Source organism: Vigna unguiculata, chromosome 10 (assembly GCF_004118075.2).
Source record: "Vigna unguiculata cultivar IT97K-499-35 chromosome 10, ASM411807v1, whole genome shotgun sequence".
Taxonomy (NCBI): Eukaryota; Viridiplantae; Streptophyta; class Magnoliopsida; order Fabales; family Fabaceae; genus Vigna; species Vigna unguiculata.
This window is the reverse complement of record NC_040288.1, coordinates 31,250,244-31,276,274: the sequence shown is the minus strand read 5'-3', so window position 1 is coordinate 31,276,274 and position 26,031 is coordinate 31,250,244. Positions and strand designations below refer to the sequence as shown.

Genomic DNA, 26,031 nt, shown 5'->3' with positions numbered 1-26,031 from the left:
CTCTGTCTCTGTCGTGACTTGGTTCCATTTTTAGGGTTAGTTATATGTTTTACTTTTGAATTTATTCCTCCACAATATCTGTCCTAAATTTACGAACCCCATTGGTGATTATTTTTCTTCTTCGTGCAAAGACTGATGTTGCTTTACTTCTCATCCTCTTTTTTTTTTTCGATTTTGTTCTCTTTAATTCAAAGTTGACATTTACGGTGCTTTTTCGTTTATTGTGTGGTCAATGGTTAATGGTCATACAGGAATATACAAAAAGCTTGGGGGTGCAGAAAGAAATCTTGGAGGAGTAGTAAGAAAGCCCCAAACTTTAAAAAAATTTCTTAACCCTTCACCCAAGTTCAAAAGAAAGCTCACATTCCCCAACTGCCACCGGTGGAGTTCGACAGCGACACACGGTGGTTTAGGCGGCGGTAATAGCGACGACGATCGAGTGGTAGAAGAAGAAAATCGTTGACGAGGTTAGCGTTTCTTTCGACTACTTTAGCCATATTTGCCTTCTGTTTATCAATCGACAACACCGATCATTTGTTTCACTATTTGGGGTTTTGTGGTTTGGGAGTGTTGTGTGATTCAGTGAAAACAGTCGAAGCTATTCTTGTCTACATGTATGAGGTCGGTTACCAAAACGGAAGATGTCTTGAAAACTTGAAGACTGTTTGTTGAGTTCTTGTGAAACTCTGAAAATCAGGTTTTGATCTTCTTTTTTTTGTGATACTGTAAAAGCCATTTTGTATGCCTGGGTGGGGCATCTTTCTCAGTCGCTGTTTGGTTGACTTTTAGAGCTCTTCAATCGTAAAATCTTACTGTTGAAACTTCTATTCCTGCTTACTCTTGACTACCATATACTAACTTTATGAAATTTCTATTTTTTTATTCTAACCTTCTTTTAAGCATTTGAGTCCAACCAAGTATGAATGTGCTTACATTGATTTATTGGTTGAACGTACGACAGGAGATTGATCAGGAGTATGTGAGCAAGCGTGTTTATTTTGTTGTTTTTGTCAGTGGGTTTATGCTTATACTATTGGGTGGATTCTATGTTTTTGCTGTATTGATTTTAAGCTTGGGTTGAGAAAGGATTATAATACGTCTTTTGGGTTTTTTCTGTATTACACTGTTGCAAACTGTGTTAGTTGCAGTTGTGTAGACGCTAGAGAGTAGAGAGCTCATTGTTCCTTTATGTGCCAAGAATGGCTTAGCCTCCAATACACTAATAGGTAACCTCAAAGGACACTCAAAATTCATATCATGAGGATGGGGGCATGTGAATTTAGTACAATCACAGCTCCACAAATCACACCTAACGCTGTATTTGTGTGGGGACCTGGGAATCTGTCGTGTCTCTCTAACTCACCAAGTGCTGAAGCAGAAGATAGTGTCTTTAGCTAAAAGAAAATTCAGCACCTTCCGTCGTCTTGATGCCATTTTTTTCTAGCTTGCCTTAGTTCATCTATAATTGGATTCCTTTTACATCTTACTTCATCTTGTATCTGTTACACACATTTTAAAGCAATGATCCACTCATTCACTGATGTGCTAGATATGAACTAAACTTTAATTACCGTTTTCTGGAAGATCTTTTACACCAAAACTACAGCGAAAGACAAAAAAAAATTAACTTTATATACAAATTATCAGTAGAAGCCTTTCAAGTATAACTACTAGTTAAATTTTTATTTGTCTTTGGGAACACCATTTTTTTATCAAGGGAAGTACTAGTTTATTTATTATACCAGTCTACAAAGTTTAAAATTTTCATACAACTCTTTCAAACTAGTTTAATCCCTTATCATCATAAAAAAAAAAAAAAAAAAAAAAAAACTTGTTTTAGTGGTTTGTGACATGGTAAGTATGATTCTAGCTGGGATGCTTCAAAATTTGAATTTTTGTTTAGACTAACTGTCATGAGCAACATAAACAAACATAAGGGTCATCTGGAGTGGCTATAAGAATCTTATGCACATGTTGAATGTGGATCAGAAGATGGGAGCAGAAAGATTGTGAGCCTACATGCACTCACCTACTAAATGATAAATCCCTACCCCCTACCCTTGTTTCTTTCCACTGCCCTCCATTCAATCAACTTATTATAAAATTGAATCAGATCAAATGAAAGAGACTTCTACAGCTATAAACAAGTATACACAATTATCTGGTTACAGAAAAAAAAAAGCTTAATGTTGTTAGTGTGCATTCATTATTTTCCTCATAAAGTGAAGTTATTATATTGTTTACATCAAGGTTATCAGACTCGAGAGTCTACGTAGACTCGTGAGAGCTTCGTAGACTCGACTCGTAGACCCAACTCGGAGACTCGTAAGAGTCTACTACACCCTACTTCATATGAAAAAGTGCATATAGTACCATACCAATTCAGAATTTAATCACCACATCACCACAATTAATGCAAATAGTAAATAATAGTTCAATAATTGTAAAATAACTTAATTTAACAAACATGATTGTTATATAAGTTCAAATTTCAACAAACACACAAGTTAATATGAATCAAAAATCATAAATAACTTCAACTTTTTGACCCCAATCCTCTACTTTTATCATCTACAACATTATCTTGCCAGTCTCACTTCCAGACATTATAAACCAGTCTCAATCAATTAAAAATCAAATAATTTAATTTTTAGAAAACCAAAAATAAAATAAATAAAAAGCAAAACTAGATATATTATATATATATATACACGTAACAGAACAACAACAAAAGCCAGAGAAAAAAAATGAAATAAAAAACAAAGAAAGATATATAATATATTATATATGTAATGATCAGTAAAAGTAAAAAAAATGAAATAAAAAACAAAGAAAGATATATTATATACGTATGTCATTAATTCGAAAGAGGGAAAAGAGAAGAAGGGAACAACGACGCCACTGAACCAGCGACCCGACGGAGCTGCCACGCGAGGCGATCAGAGCTGCCGTGCGAGATGATCGGAGCTGCGACGTGAATGACCGGGGCTGAGATTTCGAAATAGGTAAACGTTTTCAAGTTCGATCTTCTCTTCTTCTTCGATTAGGGTTTTCGAGTTGGGTTTCGATCTCTATTTTTGCTTGGATTTTCGATTTGGGGCATTGGGGTTTTGGTTTGGGCTTAAAATCCGAAAGCCAACAACATGTTTTTGTGTCAATTCGTCTCGTTCTTCGAACTCGGTGACTCGCTCTCGAACTCGCGAGTTTGGTACGAGTCGACGAGTTTACTCCGAGTTCATTACGAGTTTGAAAAAAAACGAGTTTATATGCGAGTTAACCCGTGAACACTGTCATGACTCGCAGACTCGTACGGGTGTACGAGTCAACCCGCGAGTTTGATAACCATGGTTTACATAGTTTATATACAGAGGAATGTAAAAGAATAATAAATGGTATAACTTTGAAAGCATATTCTATCTGGTCTGAAGTGATTTTGTTTTACTTTATTCATTATATTCTTCTTCACTAATTCATAGGGTAGGCTCCTGTTTGGTGAAAATTTTAACGTAGGAGTTGCTTGATCAGTTTGTCCATGTTCTATAAATGGTTATCAGGTGTGTTTACCAGTAAAATGAATAGTGTGATGGTTGTAACAATCAATTAGGTATATGCCTAGCTATATTCAACACGTAAGAGATGACTATGATGTAGGTTGTACATGACGGATCCAACAACAGGACACAGCACATATGAATTATGATGATGATGACCTTCCTCATCACAAGCCCTCTAAGTTGAAAAATTGTTCTTTTAAATGGCAGAGAATGAACTCAAATTTATGCACCTGCTGAACTAAGGCAAGCTAGAAAAAAATGGCACCAAGACCAAGGAAGGTGCGGAATTTTCTTTTAGCTAACGACACTATCCTCTTTTAATTTATTCTTTTCTAGAAAAGAATAAGGAGATGAGGATGAGGCCCTGTATATCTTCATTCTGGAAAGGAGTTGGTAATGAATGGGGTGAGATGAAAGTGGCTAGGTTTTTAGGATGGTGGATTAAAGTAGAATCATTGTAAAAAGAAACATTTTATGTTTGACTGTGATTTGAATGAGATTTTATCTGCGCGAGTGAGATGGGTAATTAAAGTGAGTGGAAGGGTATGTCCTTTTGAAAGTAGTATTAAGATGTCCTTTTGAAAGTTTTCCCATTTGGATTCCCAAGTTGGTCAGCCAGTTAGTTGTCAGCCGGTTAGTTTCAAGCAAAACTCTTAGTTGTGATAGAAAGAACACTTGAGACTGAGACTTTAAAATATATGAGTAGTGGACAACAGTACCACTCTCCTCCTCTTCTATTTATAATGAAGCAAGTACATATGAAAAGACTACTCTAAGATACTAGGCATGATTACATGTAACAGTAGATACGGCAGTAGGTAGTTTCCCACACTCAACACCCTACACATAGGGTTAATGATACAATAGGTAATAATTCTAACACTCCCCCTCAAGCTGGAGCATACAAATTGTATGAACCAAGCTTGGAACAAATGAACTCAATCCGAGGTCCCCTTAATGACTTGGTCAACACATCTTAGAGTAGTCTTTTCATATGTACTTGCTTCATTATAAATAGAAGAGGAGGAGAGTGGTACTGTTGTCCACTACTCATATATTTTAAAGTCCAGTCTCAAGTGGTTATACAATTTGTAAATAGAGATTCATAAATATGATATAGTCTTATTCCTAATTAGAATCTGGATGTTTATCTGTGTCAGGTGCATAAATCATTCTGATTATGGAAGATGACCAACCTGCCAAGTCTACTGAAAAACAGCAACCTGAACAAGGTATGTCCGATTATTTTATCTATAATTTGTTAAAATCTGCCTCTGCATTGGACCTAAATGTCCAATCTTGCTTGGTTTTTGTTCATTTGATCAGAGTTTGTTAGTTGTTATTTATTAGTGCACTGTTGTATTATTTGATATGTTTTGTTTTCTTTCAGTTTGTAGTTTTTTCAGAAAACCGATAAATAAAAAGAATATAAGGAAGCGGACTATTGATGATGAGGACAATGAGGAGGACTCAAACAAAGAAACTTCTCTGTTGCATATTCAAAAGAAAACCTTAAAGCCTGACAACAAGTTGTTCTTTTCCACGGGCTCGTCAAAAAGTTCTGTATCTGCTGAACCAAGTGAAGAGTCTGGAAAACCAGTCTTTCAGTTTGAGTCTTCAAAAGAGATTCAAGTTCAACATGATAGCAAAGCAACAGCAACTCTAGAGACTGAGACTGAGTTTTCGAGAGATGCTCGTGCCATCCGTGAAAGAGCTCTCAAGCAAGCATCAGAGAGTCTGAAAGGGAAAAGTGCAAGGCCTGAGGATGAAAAATTATATAAGGGGATGAACAGTTACAAAGACTACAAGGCTGGCTTCCGTAGAGAACAAACCATTGCTAGTGAAAAAGCTGGTGGAGCACATGGTCCTCTGAGGGCTTCGGCGCATATTAGAGTTTCAGCAAGGTTTGATTATCAGCCTGACATATGTAAGGACTATAAGGAAACTGGTTATTGTGGATATGGCGACTCATGTAAGTTTATGCATGATCGAGGGGATTACAAGTCTGGGTGGCAGTTGGAGAAGGAATGGGATGAAGCTGAGAAAGCAAGGAAGATGAGATTGGCTGCAGGTGAAGACGCAGACGTGGTGGAGGGTGCCAATTTGAGTGATGAAGATGACGAGGATTCATTACCTTTTGCATGTTTCATCTGCAGAAACCCCTTTGTGGATCCTGTTGTAACCAAGTGCAAGCACTACTTCTGCGAGCATTGTGCATTGAAGGTATATATTTATAGTTATTCAATGTTGTGCATCTGATGAAATAGTTATAATTAAGATTTTATGTTTCTCATTTTAGTGTGATACATTCGGTTGCAGTTGTTATAGGACTACTGATTTTATGTTCCCCTGCTTGGTTAAACGTTTATTTTCTGAAAGAATTGATTGATTAATCAGACATACTACTGATGAATACTCTTTTTGTTCCTTTAGATTTGTGACATAAACACTAAATATCTTGCCATTTAGTTATGTCTAACTTTGTGTTTGTTTTATTTACAGCATCATGCAAAGAATAAGAAGTGTTTTGTCTGCAACCAGCCAACACTAGGCATTTTTAATGTTGCTCATGAGATACGCAGGAAGGTGGCCGAGGATAAATAGATATTCTCTGTTGAATTCATGGATCTCTTTCCTCTAAGGAACTTTTCTTAACCTCCCATTTTATTTTCGTATTAAGAAGCGATTATATGTAATGAGCTGAAAACAGAGGTTTAGACAGTGGTTAGGTATTTTTCATTTTGTTGTATTTCTTTCACATATAGATCTCAGAATATTGACTTTTAGATACATTTACCCATTTGTATATAGTAACTCAGTTGTGCATACTGAGTTCTTTTCATTCCTTTAGTTTGTTTCTAAATTATTTGTTTGTCGTGAGTAAAGTACCTTTCGGAATTTGCATATAATAATGCATAATATTAGTGATTACCCTTAGAAGAAATTTGTGCAAAGGTACTGTTATTTGTTTAATTTTAAAACGACTATCAGATTTAGAATCTGCTTCGAAATGGGCCGAGTTTGCAATTCTTTTTGCACTCTCGTAATTTTTATGCAAGCCTTATTGAGTGGTTAAATGACACCAATACACTTAATGTATAATATATATATATATATATATATATATATATATATATATATATATATATATATACACACACAAACACACTAGCGTAAACACCGTGTTATCGCGTCTGTGTATACGTATTTGTTGAATATGCATGATATTATATTAATTGATGATATTGTAATGTTATTAAGTTAATAAACAAAATAAAATTATATTTATAAAAAATAAAATGAAATGTACGGAAAAAAATATAAAAAAATAACTGTTGATGAATGAATAGGAAAGAAGAAAAAGATAAAAGATAAATAAATAGTTTTATAAAAATTTGTAAAAGTAACAGTTAATTTTTAAAAATTTAACAAATAAAGTTGAAAATTTTTAGTGAGTTCTTATTATATCTTTATGATGAGTAACTATTCGGATGATATGTTTTCTGCAAAACCAGCTTTTAGGTTTCTTATAAAATTAGTGTAATTTTTTAACAAAATTACCAATATAGCCATATTTTTAAAATATTGCCTCCAGAGTTCAATTTATCGTACATGTTGTGCACATACATTAACAATGTAAAATATTTTATTAATGATTTACACTGATACAGTAGAGATTTTTTGGGCCTAAAGTGTTTCCCATCCAGACCTAATTTCATAAAGGCCCACATTTGACCTAAATCAGATTCGAAAACCAGCCCAGATTGTGTATTTACAGAAAATAAGAAAACAAAAATTTATTAGCGGAAAGCCTTCTCTTTTTATCAGAGCCAGGTTTCGATCCTGGGACCTGTGGGTTATGGGCCCACCACGCTTCCGCTGCGCCACTCTGATTTGTTGATATTTACATGCAACTTAGCTTCTAGTATTATACAGATTAATTATTAGAATAAAATAAAAAATAATTTATCACCTTTTTTTTAATGTTTTAGCTATATATGTAAAACTTAAAACTTATATCCCTTCAAATTAAAATATTAGTCATTCTTTAATATTTTTAATAATAGTTATATTCTATACACCAATATTTCAATTTGTATCATGTATCCGTGTCCGATACATATATGTATCCGATATTATAGGATATTTTATCGATACTTACCAATAAAGCATCTAATATATAAAATAGTAATACTTTTATGATGACAATAGTTTATAATTTTTTAATGTTGACAACATTTAATACATATGATTTTAATTGCAATTCACACAATAACAATTATATATTTATCATATTTTTAAGAATTGTTTGACACTTTTCAATATACATATATTACGTATCATATCCTATTATTTTTAAAATAAATGTATTAGCATATCGAATACATATCATATCCGATATGTATCCATGCATCATAGATTATATTTATTATAAAAAGAATATCAATATTTATGCATCATAGGTTATATTTATTATAAATATCAATATTTTTAATTAATATAGTACTTTTTATATTGTTACAAATCTTATATCCAACTAATATTTTCGTCCATTATATAAAACTTAAATATATAATTTTTTTTTTTAAGATATTCATATCTCCTCTTTTTTTATTACTGAGAGTAGTCTCTTTTTTTCAACCATGACATTTTGAATTTGTGCTTTAGCCATGACAGAAAATGAGTTTTGCCATGGACGATATCTTATGTTAACATAAAAGTGTATTATAAAATGGCAAAATTTTATTAATTATAAAATTATAAAGTCATTAAACTACAAAATAACTTGGTGATGAGTGAGCAATGTGAAATAATAAGATAATAGATACATCATCTAATTAACAATCACGTCATTCAATTAAAAAAAATGACTCAATTATAAAATAAAATCTGTTTGTATTCTCCGTAAACTATAAAATTTTAATAAAAACTCATAAAAGTTCTCACATTTATTTTATTAGGAAGTTATATATTTTTAACCTAATTTTTTGTTCTCTACCCTTTATTCTGCATCTCCACTTCATTTACTTCATTGTCATAGTTTTTTAAAAGTTTTTTCCTCTTCTGTTATGTAAATTTATTTTGCAATGGTTATTTTGAAAAGTTTTCACATTGTACAAACTGTAACATTTTTCAAAAATTAATACATTTTTTATGATCTAATATGAAGATATTTTTAGACACGGAATTGTATTATAAATTACATAATTCAGATACAATTTTCACATTTGAATTCTACAATCTGTTAGTCAAAGTTGTTTTGTATATAACATTTTGGATTATAGAATCTGGGAGGTTTCTAGATTGCACAATTTCAAAAGTAAATTCAAAATCGTAAATTATATAAAAACCTCAAGTTCTTAACTCTCTCGGTGACTTTTCAAACCTTTGTTTAGGTTTTATGATTTTAGTATGTAAAATTAAAATTCGTTTAAGTTTAAAATGTTGATACATTTTTTGGTTGTAAAAATTTAAAAATAATTGAATATAGTCTGTTTAATTTAATAATGTTTAACTTAATAATTTAAAAAAAAAATTTACGTGATAAATAGTATTTTAAATTAATATTTGAGCTCTTTAACGTGTATATCTTGCAATATAGACTTATTTTATATTAGTCCTATTTTATTCATTGTGATCCTTCAACACCAATAGAATGTTTGTAGGCTTCATCCTATTCTTTATCATATTAATAAACATGAACATTTATAAAAGTTGTGAGTATGATTTCTATATACTAACTTGACAACTTATTTTTCATCATTATTTAATGATTTTTTCTATTGTCAAAATTCACAATCACATTTTATAGTTCCACCAACAAATACCTTTAATTTTTTTTATCACCGATATTTATGGTCTTTTATGTATCTTAACAACATATTTGTATTAGGTTCTCTTTTGTTATTAGACGTACCTAACTTTAATATTTCAATGAAAACTTCAAATTTATAGGCAATCTTCATATTCATTTAATAGGTCATCTCACATAGTAAATAATTAAAAAGAAAATCATTCAACATATAATCAGTAGCGGATCTTCAGATAAAAAAAATACTGGACAAATGTAGGGACAACATGAGTGACAAATGTAGGGAGCCATTTGCAAAAAAGTGGGGAGTTGCATTGAAGATTTTGTACAAATACTGGACAATTATGTAATTATGAGACAATATGTTCAATGTAGTTAATATGAATGACAAAAATGACATTGTAGTCCTCATGAAGAACAAAAAAATCTGTTGGACCCAATCTTAACAAAATAAAAAGACAGCAGGAGTCACACACATGTGGGGAACCATGTGCAAATAAGTGGGGAGTTACGTTAAGATTTTTGTACAAATACTGGACAATTCTGTATTTATGAGACAACATGTTCAATGTATCTAAGGTTGGTTATAAAAATCACTTTTTAATCCTTATGAAAAACAAAATAGTTTGTTCGACTCAGTCTTAACAGTCATGTTGTATGTACAAGTTAAAAATTTATACATGTTATGTTCTATACAATTAAGATAATTGTCTAGTATTTGTATTAAAATCTCAAAGCAACTCCCCACTTCTTTGCCACATGTTAATGATTCCTTCTGTCATTTTTTTTATTAAGACTAGATCTAATAAACTTTTTTGTTCTTCATGAAGACTACAATGTCATTTTTGTGGCCCATATTAGGTACATTGAACATGTCTCGTAAATATAGAATTGTCCAGTATTTGTACAAAAAATTTAACATAACTCCCCACTTATTTGCACATGGTTCCCCACATGTGAGTCCTGCTGTCTTTTTATTTTGTTAAGATTAGGTCCAACAAATTTTTTTGTTCTTCATGAGGACTACAATGTCATTTTTGTCATCCATATTAACTACATTGAACAAATTGTCTCATAATTACATAATTGACCAATATTTGTACAAAATCTTCAATGCAACTCCCCACTTTTTTGCACATGACTCCCCACATTTGTGACTCTTGCTGTCATATTTTTTTCCATTAAGATTGGATTCAACAAACTCTTTTTTTTTTCATGAAGACTGCAATGTCACTTTTTTGGTTCATATTATATACATTGAACATGTCGTCTCATACTTACATAATTGTTTAGTATTTGTATTAAAATCCCAACACAACTCTCCACTTCTTTGCACATGGTTCCCCACATGTTTATGATTCCCTCTGTCATATTTTTTTTCGTTAAGACTGGGTCCAACAAACTTTTTTGTTTTTCATGTAGACTGCAATGTCATTTTTGTGGTCCATATTAGGAACATTGAACATGTTGTTTCATAAATACATAATTGTCCAGTATTTGTACAAAAAACTCAACGTAACTCCCCACTTATTTGCACATAGTTTCCCACATTTGTGTGACTTCTGCTGTTATATTTTTTTTCGTTAAGATTGGGTCCAATGAAGCTTTTTGTTCTTCATGAGGATTGCAATGTGATTTTTGTGGTTGACATTAGGTATATTAAAGTTGTTGTCTCATATTTACATGATTGTCTAGTATTTGTACAAAAACCTCAATGCACCTCCCTACTTATTTGCACATGACTCCCCACATGTCAGTGACTCCCGCTGTCATATTTTTTTCATTAAGATTGGGTCTAATAGACTTTTTAGTTCTTCATGAGGACTTCAATGTCATTTTATGGTTCATATTAGGTACATTGAACATGATGTCTCATACTTGCAGAGCTGTTCAGTATTTGTACAAAAACTCCAATGCAACTCCCCACCCATTTGCACATAGATCCCCCATATTGTGTGATTCCTGCTGTCATATTTTTTTCCGTTAAGAGTGGTTCTAGTGTCGTCATCTTCAACTCAAAAAAAAAAACCTAAATCCTAAATGATATCTACACCAACAACAACGATAGAATGGAGAAACCCTACAACTCACCCACAAAACAACCAACCACAAACATTTCAATCACGTATGGTATTTGAACGAAAATGAATCATTGGCGATTGTGAGAGTGAAACAGAGAACAAAGTCAAAACGAACCACCACCCATCGCCATTGAGAACCCAAACCTCAGACCCTACTTCTTTGTTCGATGACGTCGCAAGGCATTGCTTCTCTCTTCTCTCAAGTTGCAGTTCTCTCAGCCAAATGAGAAAACTATGGGTTCTCTTTGCTGAACCTCTTCCCCATCTTCTCCCACATGTGTTTCAGTTTTAAAAAAATACAATAAAACAAATTTTTAAATATGAAAAATGATTGATACGTCACTATGTCAAAAGTAAGTTCAAAATATATGTTTAAATATCATTTGTGTATACCGATATGATTGTCACACCTAAACTGAAATCATATCGCAGAGATACTACTCCAAAGTTTCACTTTCGTATTTTCTTGCAGGACTACGCCATATCCCTTAATAGTTAATATTCATTGTATTAATATTGTATAAATGTATAAATTAAATCAATATATTAAATTAACCTTTAGATTTAATGTATTTATATAAGGTGGATTTCTTTTGAAATTTTACATTTCAAAGTACCCTCGTATACTATTTTGAAATATTAATTGTCCAATACAAATTATTGCATAGGAAATTGATTATTCATATCATCATAATTTTATACTTACTACAATTCCGGAAAGATCTTTCCTATGAGAAGATATTTCCTCGTCATTCAAACAAAAATTGATTTTTGAATATAAAATTGGTTTTAAATCAATTCAAATAAACTCCAAATTAATTTATCAAAAAATACAATTTGGTTTCTAAAATTAATGGATTAATTTATTTTTAATTTTATTTTTTAAAAATTATATTCTGAGCTATTTTTAAGAGATTTTATCTTGCTACTATTGATAGGCAAATATTTCAATGAGTGGATTCCTTTTCAAGATAACTTATTGGAGGAATGGGAAGAACTTAAAATTAATTTTTTAAACCATCACAATCATTGAATCCTATTCTCAAATTATGAATATAATTTACTTTTATGAAAATAACTTTGTTTTTTTGTTTCCTTTGATTAAACAAAACAACTTCTATATAAGGAATTAGATGATAAACATATTCAATACGTGCTCAATTATTTTTAATCCAAAAAACTCAAGACTTTAAGAAACTAATTAATACTTATTTCCTATACCAAATTAAGTACTAAGTTAACACAATCGAGTTTCAAAACTGAGTGATAATATAATCAAACGACTCAATCCCTTCAAATACACCTAATTGAACTAATATTATATTATTTTAATTTTAAAAATAATAATTGATAATATTTTATAAAATATCTGCTTTTACAAAAAATATTTTTATCCTATTTTATGAAACAAAATATTTCAAGTAATTTATACTTGAATTGAGTGTATGACATGCCATGTGACCAAAAAAGTGTATAATATGTGTATTCAATTTAATTTCACTTGCACTAGTTAAAAAATATTCGATGTTTAACACAAATAAATTTCTTAATTTTAACAACAATAATTCAAACAAAGGTATAAATATACATTTGGTACCCAAACTTTTTCGGAAAGTTCAATGTGGTACCCGAACTTTAGGAATGTTCAATTTGGTACCCCAATTTTCTAAAGAGGTTCAATTTGGTCCTCTCCGTTAAGTTGGAGTTAACACCGTGTCCGTACAGGACACGTGTCAAGCCATGAAATTTTTATTTTTTTTTATTTTTTTTCAAAAAATTAATTTTTTTTTCAAAAAATTTAAAAAACTGCCACGTGTCAGTTTATCATCGTGCCACGTGGCAGCTTACAAGCATGACACGTGGCAATGTAATAGTTGTTTTCAATTTAGTACCCTAATTTAAATTTTTGGTTCAATTTAGTACCCCAATTTTTGAAAATCATTCAATTTCGTCATCTTCCATTTGACACCAAATTAGTAAATAAGCTTAATTACAACCTATATATACATGTTGCAATAACTTTTTATATTATATATACATCAAATCATTTCACCTAAATACTTAAATTATTTTATTTTTTTCATTTTAACCTTTGTAATTCTTTATACATGAAATTTTTTACACTTGTAAAAAATAAAATAATTTGAATATTTAGGTGTAGTGATTTGATGTATAAATTCAAAACAATTATTTTAACATGTTTATATAAATTATAATTAAGCTTATTTACTAATTTGGTCTCAAATAGGAAAGGACGAAATTGGATCATTTTAAAAAATTTGGGTACTAAATTGAACCAAAAATTTAAATTGGGGTACTAAATTGAAAACAACTATTACACTGCCACGTGTCATGCTTGTAAGTTGCCACGTGGCACGATGATAAACTGACACGTGGCAGTTTTTTAAATTTTTTGAAAAAAAAATTAACTTTTTGAAAAAAAAAATTAAAAAAAAAAAATTTCATGGCTTGACACGTGTCCTGTACGGACACGGTGTTAACTCCAACTTAACGGAGAGGACCAAATTGAACCTCTTTAGAAAATTGGGGTACCAAATTGAACATTCCTAAAATTCGGGTACCACATTGAACTTTCCGAAAAAGTTTGGGTACCAAATGTGTATTTATACCTCAAACAAATTAAAAACTCACCTTCCATGAACCATCTTTTTCTATTTTGCTTGAATAATTCACTCAGATAATATGAATCTGTCAAGTCACGTCCTATGACTATGTCTCACCTTCTAGATATTTGACCAAAATATCACAGCTGTTAGATATTTCATCACCCATTTATTTATTAATTACTAATAATAGTATCAATTAACAACTAATTAATGTTTCCATAATTTAAATTGGTATTAATAATAGTTATTAAAAAACATTTCAGCAATAGTTTATCCAGAAAAATCTCCAGCAGATACTCTACTATTACAACCTTATTAGCTAAAATCATATCTTATCACTTTTCAAAACCTTGTTTCAATTCCTGTAATAGATTATTTTTACCGTGAGTTTATTTTAGGAAGAGAATTTAAGAGGTGGATTTAAATGAATTTAAAGGAAAAAAATGAGTGAAAGTTGTTATTTAAATCAAGGGAAAGATAATAAAATTTGAAAAAGAATTAAAGAAAATTTTATTGTAAGTGATGTAATGAATGTGATAAAATAAAATAAAATAGTTTAACCGAGAAGAAAACAAAATTAATAATTTATCTTTATGCATAAAAATAATTTAAATTAAATTATAAATAATGCATATTATATTATAATAAAATATCAGTTGTTATTTAAATTAAAAAACATCGATAAAAATATGATTTTTAAAAATTAAAATATAATGTTGAGATTAGTTTAAAAAAAGTTAAATAATAATTTGATATTGTAAAATTATTTTAAATTGATACGTGTTAATTTAAAATTACTATAAGTTAAATGAAAATAATTTTGTTAAAAAAATTATACATTAATAAAAATAATTTAAATTAAAAATTATACATTTGAAATAAAATGTAATTAAAAAAGTAAAAAAAAATATAAAAGCGAAAAACAGAAAAATATAATAATAAAATAGCAATTATAGTAAGATGTTTTTCACTCCAATCTTTTTATTTTTAAAGAAGATGATTCTCTTTTCATTCCTCCAAATCTCTCTTTGCAAATCATCTGTGAGTAAATAAAAACACAGCACTCACCTAAAGTTCCCTCATCTGCTACAGGAAATCAGTAAAAACAAACAAAGGAGTTATCCATTGAAGAAAAAGAAACAAACATAGAACCTAAACACAAACTAATATTAGAATTAAGGAAACAAACCACAATTTTCATCTATCTGCCTGCTCTATTCACTTCCTTCTTCATTTTCTTCTGCACCCAAAAATAAAAATCTCCCCTTTTCAACCCAATTTTCTCTATAAACCCTAGATTCACCGAACCCACCGACAAAGAAGGAACCCAGCGACTCAAAACACACTTTTCCTGCTCCGAGGTTGTTGCTTGGGGCATGACCATGTGTTTCCTTCGAGGAAATTGATTATTTTGCAGAACATCGGGTCTAGTTTCGTTTGTGGGATCAACGTGAAGGTGGGAAAGTAACGAGTTTTGGGGTTGAATCGTGGTGGGTGTGTCGAGTATGCATAGATCTGGAGCTACGATGGCTTGGAACGTGTTCAAGTTCTGCACTGCTCTGCGAGGGTTGGGCTCGATCATGATTCTGTTGGTTCTTGGGGTCGTTGGTGTGACTTATTATGCTGTTGTTTTGACCAATTATGGCCCTGCTTTGTCTGCTGGAGGACTTGATTTTCTTGTTGCCTTGCTAGTGTTGATCTTGTTTCATTGTTTGGTAAGCTTCTAGAGCCGTTTTTTGTTTTTTAATTTGTGATCTTTGGGTTTTTTAATTTTTTGATTTGTTTTATGGGATATGGAGTGGATGTATGAGAGATGTTTGTGAATTTGTTAGACCTTAGCTTGTCATAGCTGGAAATAGTTAGCATCGTGATCATTTATTTGGTTTATATGATGAGCAAGAGTTTGTTGCATTAACGATGATACTAAAGTGAGATTTTTGAGAAGCAATTGAGCATGATGTTTGAAATGTGTTCGTGGGAATTCATTTTGACTTTGGCCTTTTGCCGGATGCTGGAATGCGGTTTAAAGACGAATAGTTAGTTTTAATGTATTGATAACTTTTCTCTTGGTTGAGCAGTTGGTTATGCTGTTGTGGAGTTACTTCTCTGTTGTTTTTACTGATCCTGGGAGCGTTCCTCCTAACTGGAGGCCTACAATTGATGAGGAAAGAGGAGAGGCTGATCCATTGGTTGGGACGGAGTTTAGTAACGTGCAGGCTGATCCCAATCAACGGATTCGGTACTGTCGGAAGTGCAATCAGCTCAAGCCACCTCGATGCCACCATTGTTCAGTTTGTGAGTTTTATTGCTTCCAAAAGTTTCCATTTTTTGTACTGCCTCATGAAGATAAATCAGCAAAAGTTTGATGTTTTTTTGGCTTTATACCAGGTGGGCGCTGTGTTTTGAAGATGGACCACCATTGTGTGTGGGTAGTCAACTGTGTTGGGGCTCTAAATTACAAGTATTTCCTTCTCTTCTTGGTATGGATGCCTTAGCTGGAGTTATTCTTTCATTATCTAGTTAATACTTGTGTTAATTTTATTATTTCTGACATACAATGATTGTTTTATGTCTTCAATTCTCTGAAGAGTTTTTTCTATCTTGTGATGTACACTGTTTTATATTACGCAGTGTTTAATTATTTTTAAGTTGGGAAGTAGAAACATACACATACTAAATTACTTCTTACCTGGTTTAAAATTTCCTCTTCTGTAGTGTGCAGTTTGCTTATATACTGCAATTAGCCATACCAAACTTATTTCTCTTCAAATTTTGAAATGGACGGGAGCTCTGAATTTTGACTATCCTAATGGTTTTATGCTAATAGTGTTGGATTTAATGGGGACTTATTTATGACAACACAGATTGGGTAAGCTTAAAAAGAGATTATAGTTGAAAATTGTTATGTTTCATGATGTGGGCTAAGCTATACTATTATTAGTATAATTGAGCCACAAGGAGTTGCAGTTTTATGATCTCCCTGTTGTAGTCCATACAGCTTGTCAGAAACTTTCTTTAGGGCCTGATGGATTATGTAACCCTAATTATGATACTTTTTCATTGCTTTTTATTTGTCACCTTGGGTGGTATAATGGATGATATTACTTTCATAAGTTTGAAGAGGTGAAAGAAAGATGGCTTATTCTGTCTGAAGCAGCAAAGAACTGATACTATGTAATTGTAATCACGGTGGACATAATACTATGAATTCCTTCTTGGTCGTAGTATTATTTGCATGGTGTTTTCCGAGTGACCTGTGTTGAGGCTAATTAATCAGTAACCTCTTTTATGTCATTTATACTTTTAAAAAAGATGTTATGGCTTTGATTGTGTTTACACTGTAATAAATGTCACATTATGAAGTATATGATTATACATACAGAAGTCTCCATATTTTTCCTGTTACTATTTGTAAATTTGTTCGTTTTATATATATTGCAGCTTATATAAAACACTTACCTTTGTTAATATGTTTTGATTGAATCTTAGTGCAGTTCTACACTTTTCTTGAGACGACTCTAGTGACTGCATCCTTACTGCCACATTTTATAGCATTCTTTAGTGATGGAGAAATTCCTGGAACACCTGGCTCTCTTGCTACAACTTTTCTTGCTTTTGGTAGGATCTCAGAACATGGTTTAACTGTTGATTCCATCTTTGGATTTCTATAATTGTGTTGGATTACCTGCAGTTTTAAACCTGGCCTTTGCACTAAGTGTCTTGGGATTTCTCATCATGCACATATCTTTGGTGGCTGGTAATACTACCACTATTGAGGTAAACTTTTGCCTAAAATAAGCTAGAGAAAATTATGTTATCTGTCTCGCTTCTTTGAAGTTGATCCATAATATCTTTTGAGTTTTGCCTGAAGAAATGGTTCTGCTCGTAATTGAATGATAGTATTTTGTTGCATTTGAATTGATGATGATTTGTTGGTAGTAAACTGTACCCTCTGTCGCAGAGGTAAATGCTTTGAATGTGTGAAAATTTTACAATATTCTCCTGCATGATATTTTCATTATAGCTAATGTTAAGGGGGAATTGATCAACTTTGCTTCCTCTGAACAGGCTTATGAGAAGAAAAGTACTCCAAAATGGCGTTATGACCTTGGTCGTCGAAAAAATTTTGAGCAGGTCTGTTTGTGGGATTATATACTCAATGACAGTTTTATATCACTTTGGTTTTAAATGTCACTTTATGGTTGAATTTGATGCTGGCTGCAAAGTATTGTTTGATAAATCGTGACACTTGAATAAAACCTGCTAAGCCTAAACAATCTACGCACATTGGTACGGAAATAGTCTTTGTTCAATAAAGAAGTATATTCAGTGTATATTTTGGATATCAGTTCTATCATCAACACATCTCTTCAATGACGTGTTCTTGTGTCCGACACATATCAAACACAACTACGTGTATGATGTGTATCAGACAATCTTTTGAAGTATCAAACTTAGAAATGCGTTCTTTAGCATCTCCAACATGGTTCTGACACAACATTAATGAGAGCGGACACAGATTTTTTTTTAGAAGTTAGAAACTCAGAAACTTGTGTAAGTTTCTATTATAATTAAAGAAATAAGGAGCAAATTCTATATACTTAGGAATATTTAGAATATATATGTATTATTGAAAACAATTTTATTTATTCATAAATCACATACCTTCGTATATTGTGGCATTCTTTAAAGTTGTTAATTTGTCTTTAGATGAACCTTAACTAGAGTATCTTTTTCATTGATGATGATCAAGAATGGGGTATATGTCTTTAATGAATTAGATCCTCGGACCTTGGATAGAGGAATTAGATTCATTTTTATATTTATCAACAATGTTATGATTATTATATTCAACTAACTGTTTTCAATATATTTATATCCATGTCCTACATTTTGGAGATTATAAGTGCCACAGTGTAAAGTGTTCGGTCTCCATGTCTATGTCCGTGTTTCATATGGAATATTACAAAACCAGCTTTACATTGTTATTTATTTTGAACTAGTTTAACTTGAAATGAGACAGATGGGAAGCAACACTTTTAACAACCAGCTCCAATTTGGCTAGCACCACCTTGATGTCTGTCTTAATATTCACTTCAGAACATTTCCTTGGAATGACTAGTGTTTAAATGCATTCTTGTGCAGGAACTGTGTTTGTATCTTAAATATATCTCTAGGATTAATGTGTTAAGCCTTTGAAAATTTGTAAAACCAAATGAAATGGCCTACAGTTTGATTCTTGCTGTCTCCATTTTCCTAAATAAAAAGTTAAATTTCTGTAAAAGGTACATTATCAACACTTCAAGCCAAATAGGCTCTCACTTGGGGTGAGGGAGCTTGTTTGAGATATAAAAGTATAAATAAAGTAGACCCTATAACCAAATTTAGCGAGGTTGTTACCTCATAAATTGTATGCCTCTTTCTAATATGATCGTATCTTGTTCTTTAGTGTTATTGGGTGAGTGTATTCAAATTTGACTCTAAATAGAATTGATTTTGAAGTGATGATGTGTGTGATTTATGTTTGAGTGTTCTTATTCTAAAATCAAGTTATCACTTTAACTGTATAAAATTTCTGATCTAACATAAAAGTTACTTGAAGTTGTTTCAACCCAAAATCAGTTTTAGATCTAGAACCAATCTTTTAGCAATGGACTGAGCATATGAATATTTACATAAAACTATTTAAGCTGGTATTTCAACGTGATTATGGATGACTTAAAGTAAAAGCAAACACACTTAATATCTAGAGAGCAATCCAATCCTTTTTGGGATAGTTGACAAATGTGCTGGTAGATCATGTGAGGAATTGGTTTTTTGTGTTGTTCCTCTGCTGTGTTTTGAAAATATACTGATGTACACTGATTTTGATGCATTAAAATATATTAAAAATTTTAATATACCAACATCAGTGTATTTTGAATGCTTAGTAGAGAAACAACACTAAAAAACCAGCATAGAATCTGGACTCATCATGTGAGTCATGATTATAATATGGATGCTGGGGGTGGTCTTGTTCTGGTATTATTATTGACTAATATATGTGGTTACATTATGATTGATGTTTGGTTGGATATCAGGTTTTTGGAATGGACAAGAAGTACTGGTTCATTCCTTCATATACAGATGAGGATATCCGAAAGATGCCAGCTCTACAAGGTCTTGACTACCCTTCAAAACCTGACTTTGATTTGCAATAGTTCTAAAACCTAATATATATATATTCACTTCATGTAACAAAAGACATGGAGAGACTCCACAACCCTCTACTTCCACTTTCTAACACAATGTAGCGTGTAAGTAAATGTGGCCCCAGCGATTCATCTACACAGACACCTAGTATGATGTTTTGTTTTGTATTATTTTTTTTTTGAAATTGTTTTTCTAAGGTGCTTGTGTCATGTTGAAATGAAGGAAGCAATGGGGGCCAAGGTGGTGTGATGCTGGTTTCTGGGGCCAATGTGTTTATGTTCCCTCAATGATAGGAACTGTTTTCCCAAGCAATGCAATATTCTTCTTACATGTCCTTTGTATTCTGGTTGAGTGAAATAACAATCTCTTTTTGTGCTGGAATTTACTCTTTAGTTGCAGACTAGTTTCTGAATTTTATATGTGGATGAGCTTGTCACTAAAGTTTTGAAGTTCAATCAAAGTTGTTCACAATAGTTTCTCATTATTTGATTTCAAACCAAACGAGTTTCTAAAAAGAACTATGGTTCATGAAACTAAGGTTGTTCTTTCCTTCACCTTACCAATTTTTACCTTTCAGATTGATCAATATGAAATGTTAAAACGATGTTCTGGTTGGGGAGAGAAGAAATTTTTGGGTAGAGGAAGCAACTATCTGAAACTATTGTTCAGTAGCAGGCACAAAACACTTAAGTGTAGGTTAAGTGTTTTAATATCTGTTATTAATTGACAAATGAAATGAAATGTTTAACAAAATTTAAGTATTTATTAAGAACAAAGTTATTCATTACTTGCATTTCTAATAATTAAAAAAATTAATAGAAAAGTATTCATTCATCCATATTTAACTGTCGTACCAATCCAAATTTGTAGTAAGGACCGATTTATAGTTTGGTTTTGTTTTGTAAAATAGGCGTAATTTTATTCTGATAAGGGTTTAATTTTAAATTTATAGAAAATTAATATTTTAAGTAAGTGATACATTTGTTTTAGAGTGAACGATTCAAATTTTGTATACATCTTTGATTGTCGATAATTTTATTTAAAAGTTACCGACATTTAACTTAGACATCAGGCAAAGATAATGAACGAAAATAATGATTTTAGTGGTTTGAACTTGTAAACATAATATGCAAAATGTTCTTATATACATCGCTCGAGAGAGTAAATATAATTAGTGTTTATTTAATTATAATGTTTTAGTATGTGTAATAATTTCAAAGATTAGAAGTGATAAAATAATTTAAATATATTTTTCTTTTTTAACTTTTCAAAACTGTTTTAACTGTTTTATAAGGATAAAACCGTTTTCTTTGAACTTCAATAAATAAATAAATAAATAAATAAATATATATATATATATATATATATATATATATATATTCTTAACAATTTTATTTTAATAAATATTTTATTTTTGAATTTTTATTAAAACAAATAATCCGTTTCCAAATTCATATGATCTAAAATCATATATCATAAAAACTTATATAATTCAAAAATATATTTTATATATGAATTTTAATTCAGTTGGAGAGCAACTGCTTATGTTATTTAGTCTTCCTGAATGAAAAAGGAAATATGAAACACAAATAAAAATTCTCTTTCTGTTAGAGTATATAGAATTATATTCTGCAATTCTGTTTTGACTCAGATTCTGTATTTGTTATACAGTTATAACCACTGTGACAGCTCAGCTCTAGAGAATATATTCCTTTCTGTTAGATGTTCCCTATATATAAAGGCCAACATTCTGGTTTATCAATAATAAGAAGATCTTTCATAAATTCTCTGCTGTTTTTTTTTTCTCTGTTTTTCTTTCTATGTTACAGTAGATTTAATTGTAATATGGTATCCAGAGCGTGAAGCCTAATTTATGGGCACCGGTCCTGAGCTCACGACTCCTCTTTCTCCAATGACATCTTCGTCGACGACTCCGATCATCTTCTCGTATGTCATCTCTGAGAAGCTATCCGACACTAACTTTTTAGTTTGGAAACAACAAGTCGAGCCTGTGATTAAAGCCCATCGTCTTCATCGTTATCTCGTCAATCCGTCCATTCCCTTGCAATTTCTCTCTCTTGCTGATCATGAATTAGGGATTGAAAATCCAGAATACACAACTTGGGAGACCCAAGATCAGCTCTTACTTTCATGGTTGCAGTCTTCCTTATCTGCTCCGTTCTTAGCGTGTATGCTTGGTTGTAATCATGCGTTTCAAGTTTGGGATAAAATTCATACCCATTTCCACTCTCAGACAAAGGCTCGGGCACGTCAGCTGCGTACAGAACTCTACACCATCAAGAAAGGTGATCGCTCTATTAGTGAATTTCTTCTCCGTATCAAGGCTCTCGTTCACTCTCTTAATTCGATTGGTGATCCTGTTTCTGAGTCCGAACAGTTAGATATTCTCCTTGAAGGCCTTCCCGTTGAATATGAAGCATTTCTTTCTCTTATGCATAGCAAACCTGAACTGTTCTCGTTTGCCGAGATCGAGTCACTGTTGGTCGCTCAGGAAGCACACCTTGAGCGATTCAAACATGATAATGACAATGTTTCTCTCAACCTCAGTCAGGCACATTCACAAACAGCTTCAACCCCCACTGTTCAAGTTACTGAAATGTGCTCGCCGTCTCATCCTCGCTTTCCCCATCCGCCCTTACACGGGGAGGTTATTATCAGCACGGCAGATCCAGTCATGGTCGTAGGGGTGGGCTCTCTGGTCGTAGCAACGTTCAATGCCAAGTTTGCACCAAGTATGGCCACACCGCTTCAGTTTGTTATTTTCGCTTTGACCCCAACTATGTGGCTCCATCATATACTTTTGCTTCTGCACCGCCTCAACAACACTTTTATTCCTCCCATTCACCTCACTTTCAAGGCACTCAGTTTCCAGGAGCCTCTTTCTCGCCACGTTCTCATCCACCACAAGCGTCTTCTCTTCATCCTATGCCATCTGTTCCACCTCATGCATATGTTACTCATGCCCCAACTCCACCGCCTCCACCTCCTACATATGCCCCACCTGTCCCGGTTCCTGCCCAGCAGTCTCAGAACTGGTTCGTTGACTCTGGCGCGTCACATCATATAACCCCTGATGCCACAAATATTATTGACCCTATGCCTTCTTCCCGGGATGATCATGTCTTCCTTGGTAACAGACAAGGTTTGCCCATTCATCTTTCAGGTTCTGCAACATTTTCTTCTTCTCATGATCCCCACATCTCTTTGCAGCTTAAGCATTTCTTACATGTTCCTTCCCTTAATAAAAACCTTGTGAGTGTTAGTCGGTTTGCCAAAGATAATAACATGTATTTCAAATTTCACTCCTTTGTTTGTTTTGTCAAGTCTCAGGTTGATCACTCCATCTTGCTTCGTGGGTATCTTGGTTGTGATGGTCTGTATCAGTTTCCTCTGCCTCCGTTGCGTTCTCATCGTCAGCCTTCTCTTCATGCTCCATCTGTTTCTGTTAACACAAATCACCCTCTGTTTCTGTTACACACAAATCACCCTCTGTTTCCACTGTACCCACACACAAGTTCACTATGTTTTCCCTTTGGCATAATAGGCTAGGCCATCCATCTGTTACAGTTTTACAAAATGTTCTTAAATGCTGTAATCTCTCTCCATTAAATAAAATTCCTTCAGATTTTTGTGTAGCATGCTGTATGGGAAAGTCCCCCAACTTCCTTCTCACTCCTCTTTAAATTCTTATACTAAGCTGTTACAACTTGTTTTTTGTGATTTGTGGGGTCCCTCGCATATTAAATCTTCCATGGGGTATAACTATTATGTTTTATTTGTTGATGCATACAGCAGATACACTTGGATCTATTTTCTAAAGCACAAATCTGAAACCATCCATGTTTTTAAACAATTTAAAGTTTCTGCTGAACTTCAATTGAATCACAAAATTACAGAAATTCAAACAGATTGGGGTGGTGAATTTAGACCTTTCAGTCATTATCTCACATCCCTTGGTATTCACCATCGTCTTATATGTCCTCATACTCACCACCAAAATGGTGTAGTCGAACGCAAACATCGTTACATTGTGGACATGGGTCTTACTCTTCTATCTTAAGCTTCTCTTCCTCTGTCTTTTTGGGACCATGCTTTCCACACTGCCGTTTATATCATCAATCGTCTTCCCTCATCTGCTGCTCCTTATCATGTCCCATATTTCACTCTTTTTCACAAAGAAATTGACTATCATTTCCTCAAAATCTTTGGTTGCGCTTGTTTTCCACACACACGTCCTTACCATAACAACAAATTACAGTTTAGGTCCACAGCCTGTACCTTTTTAGGATATTCCCCTTGTCACAAAGGGTACAAATGTCTCGATACTAATGGCAAAATTTTTATATCTAAGGATGTTGTTTTTGATGAACATACTTTTCCCTTTGCCACTCAAGTCCAGCCTCCTTTGTTAGCCCTTTCATCCTCTCGGGTTCTTCCTCTTGGCATCATTCCTTCTGTGATTGTCACTCCCACTCAGCATGCTACTCTTGACACACCTCTTGTTTTGTATCCTCCTGTGTCTTTCTCCTCGCACTCCCATTCATTAGACCCACCTGTTGTTCCTCCTTTTCATGTGTCAACTTCTTCTCCTGAGTCTCAATCCTTGCCTCCTGTTTTGCCTTTACCATCTCAACCCACTCATCCTATGCAAACTCGTTCAAAATCTGGCATTGTTAAACCCCGTAGGTTTCCCACCTTACTTCTAACTGTTGCAGAACCTTCCACTGTTAAGCAAGCTTTGTCTTCTCCTCCTTGGCGTGAGGCTATGCAATGTGAATATGATGCGTTAATGGCCAATCAGACCTGGTCCCTTACTGCTCTTCCTTCTGGCCGCACTGCTATTGGTTGCAAATGGGTGTTTCGCATCAAAAAAAACCCAGATGGTTCTATCCAAAAGTATAAAGCCCGTCTTGTTGCTAAAGGGTTTCATCAAAGGTTAGGTTGTGACTATTCTGAGACTTTCTCTCTAGTTGTTAAGCCGGTTACTGTTCGGTTGATTCTTACACTTGCTCTAACCAATCGCTGGTCTGTGCAACAAATTGATATCAATAATGCCTTCTTAAATGGCATTTTACAGGAAGATGTCTACATGACTCAACCTCCTGGTTTTGAGTCTCCTGATTCCTCTCTTGTTTGCAAACTTCATCGTTCCATCTATGGCTTAAAACAAGCCCCACGCGCTTGGTATGATAGACTTACCTCTACCTTGGTCAGTTTTGGATTTGTTCACAGCAAGTGTGATCCCTCTCTGTTAGTTCTCACTACTGCTTCTGATTGTGTTTATGTGCTTATCTATGTTGACGACATAATTTTCACTGGGTCTTCTGCTGTGTTGCTGCAATCTATAATATCCAAACTGCATGCTGTTTTTGCTCTTAACAACTTAGTGATCTTGAGTATTTTTTGGGTATTGAGGTAAAACATCTTCCTGATGGCTCTCTTCTTCTCTGTCAAACCAAATACATTCGTGATCTCCTTGTCAAAGCTGGCATGACAGAAGCTAAAGGCATTTCCACTCCTCTTCAAGGTGGCCTCAAACTTTCCAAGTATGGCTCTGACTACTTTGATGATCCTGCTCTCTACAGATCCATTGTGGGTGCTTTGCAATATATCACTATAACCAGACTTGAGATTGGCTTTAGTGTCAATAAAGTTTGCCAATTCATGTCTCAACCTTTATCTGATCACTGGAAAGCTGTCAAACGCATTCTGCACTATTTAAAGGGTACTATTTCTTATGGGTT

The 26,031-nt window shown here is 32.9% G+C and overlaps 2 protein-coding genes and 1 non-coding gene across 7 annotated transcripts; 2 read left to right on the top strand and 1 right to left on the bottom strand.

Moving 5' to 3' along the window:
* The first annotated feature begins 281 nt into the window (after window positions 1-281).
* LOC114165887 (zinc finger CCCH domain-containing protein 1) lies at window positions 282-6,498 on the top strand. Of its 4 annotated transcripts, XM_028050509.1 has the most exons (5): window positions 2,802-3,005; window positions 3,762-3,833; window positions 4,715-4,786; window positions 4,945-5,777; window positions 6,057-6,498. In XM_028050509.1, the coding sequence occupies exons 3-5, from the start codon at window positions 4,735-4,737 to the stop codon at window positions 6,156-6,158; spliced, it is 987 nt and encodes a 328-aa protein (XP_027906310.1). In that variant the 5' UTR covers window positions 2,802-3,005; window positions 3,762-3,833; window positions 4,715-4,734; the 3' UTR covers window positions 6,159-6,498. The 4 variants fall into 4 exon arrangements, with proteins under 4 accessions (XP_027906309.1, XP_027906308.1, XP_027906307.1 ...); XM_028050508.1 differs by lacking the exons at window positions 2,802-3,005; window positions 3,762-3,833 and adding an exon at window positions 282-467; XM_028050507.1 differs by lacking the exons at window positions 2,802-3,005; window positions 3,762-3,833 and adding an exon at window positions 282-697.
* An 878-nt stretch (window positions 6,499-7,376) lies between these two features.
* Window positions 7,377-7,448, bottom strand: TRNAM-CAU. Its single transcript has one exon. It is a non-coding gene; the product is annotated as a tRNA-Met (tRNA).
* Window positions 7,449-15,154: 7,706 nt separating this feature from the next.
* LOC114166700 (probable protein S-acyltransferase 14) lies at window positions 15,155-20,658 on the top strand. Of its 2 annotated transcripts, XM_028051474.1 has the most exons (9): window positions 15,156-15,789; window positions 16,153-16,369; window positions 16,463-16,554; window positions 17,569-17,692; window positions 17,766-17,851; window positions 18,143-18,208; window positions 20,155-20,233; window positions 20,318-20,370; window positions 20,489-20,658. In XM_028051474.1, exons 1-8 carry the CDS (start codon window positions 15,580-15,582, stop codon window positions 20,365-20,367), a joined length of 924 nt encoding a protein of 307 aa, XP_027907275.1. In that variant the 5' UTR covers window positions 15,156-15,579; the 3' UTR covers window positions 20,368-20,370; window positions 20,489-20,658. The 2 variants fall into 2 exon arrangements, with proteins under 2 accessions (XP_027907274.1, XP_027907275.1); XM_028051473.1 differs by lacking the exon at window positions 20,318-20,370 and having other exon boundaries at window positions 15,155-15,789.
* Window positions 20,659-26,031: the final 5,373 nt, after the last annotated feature.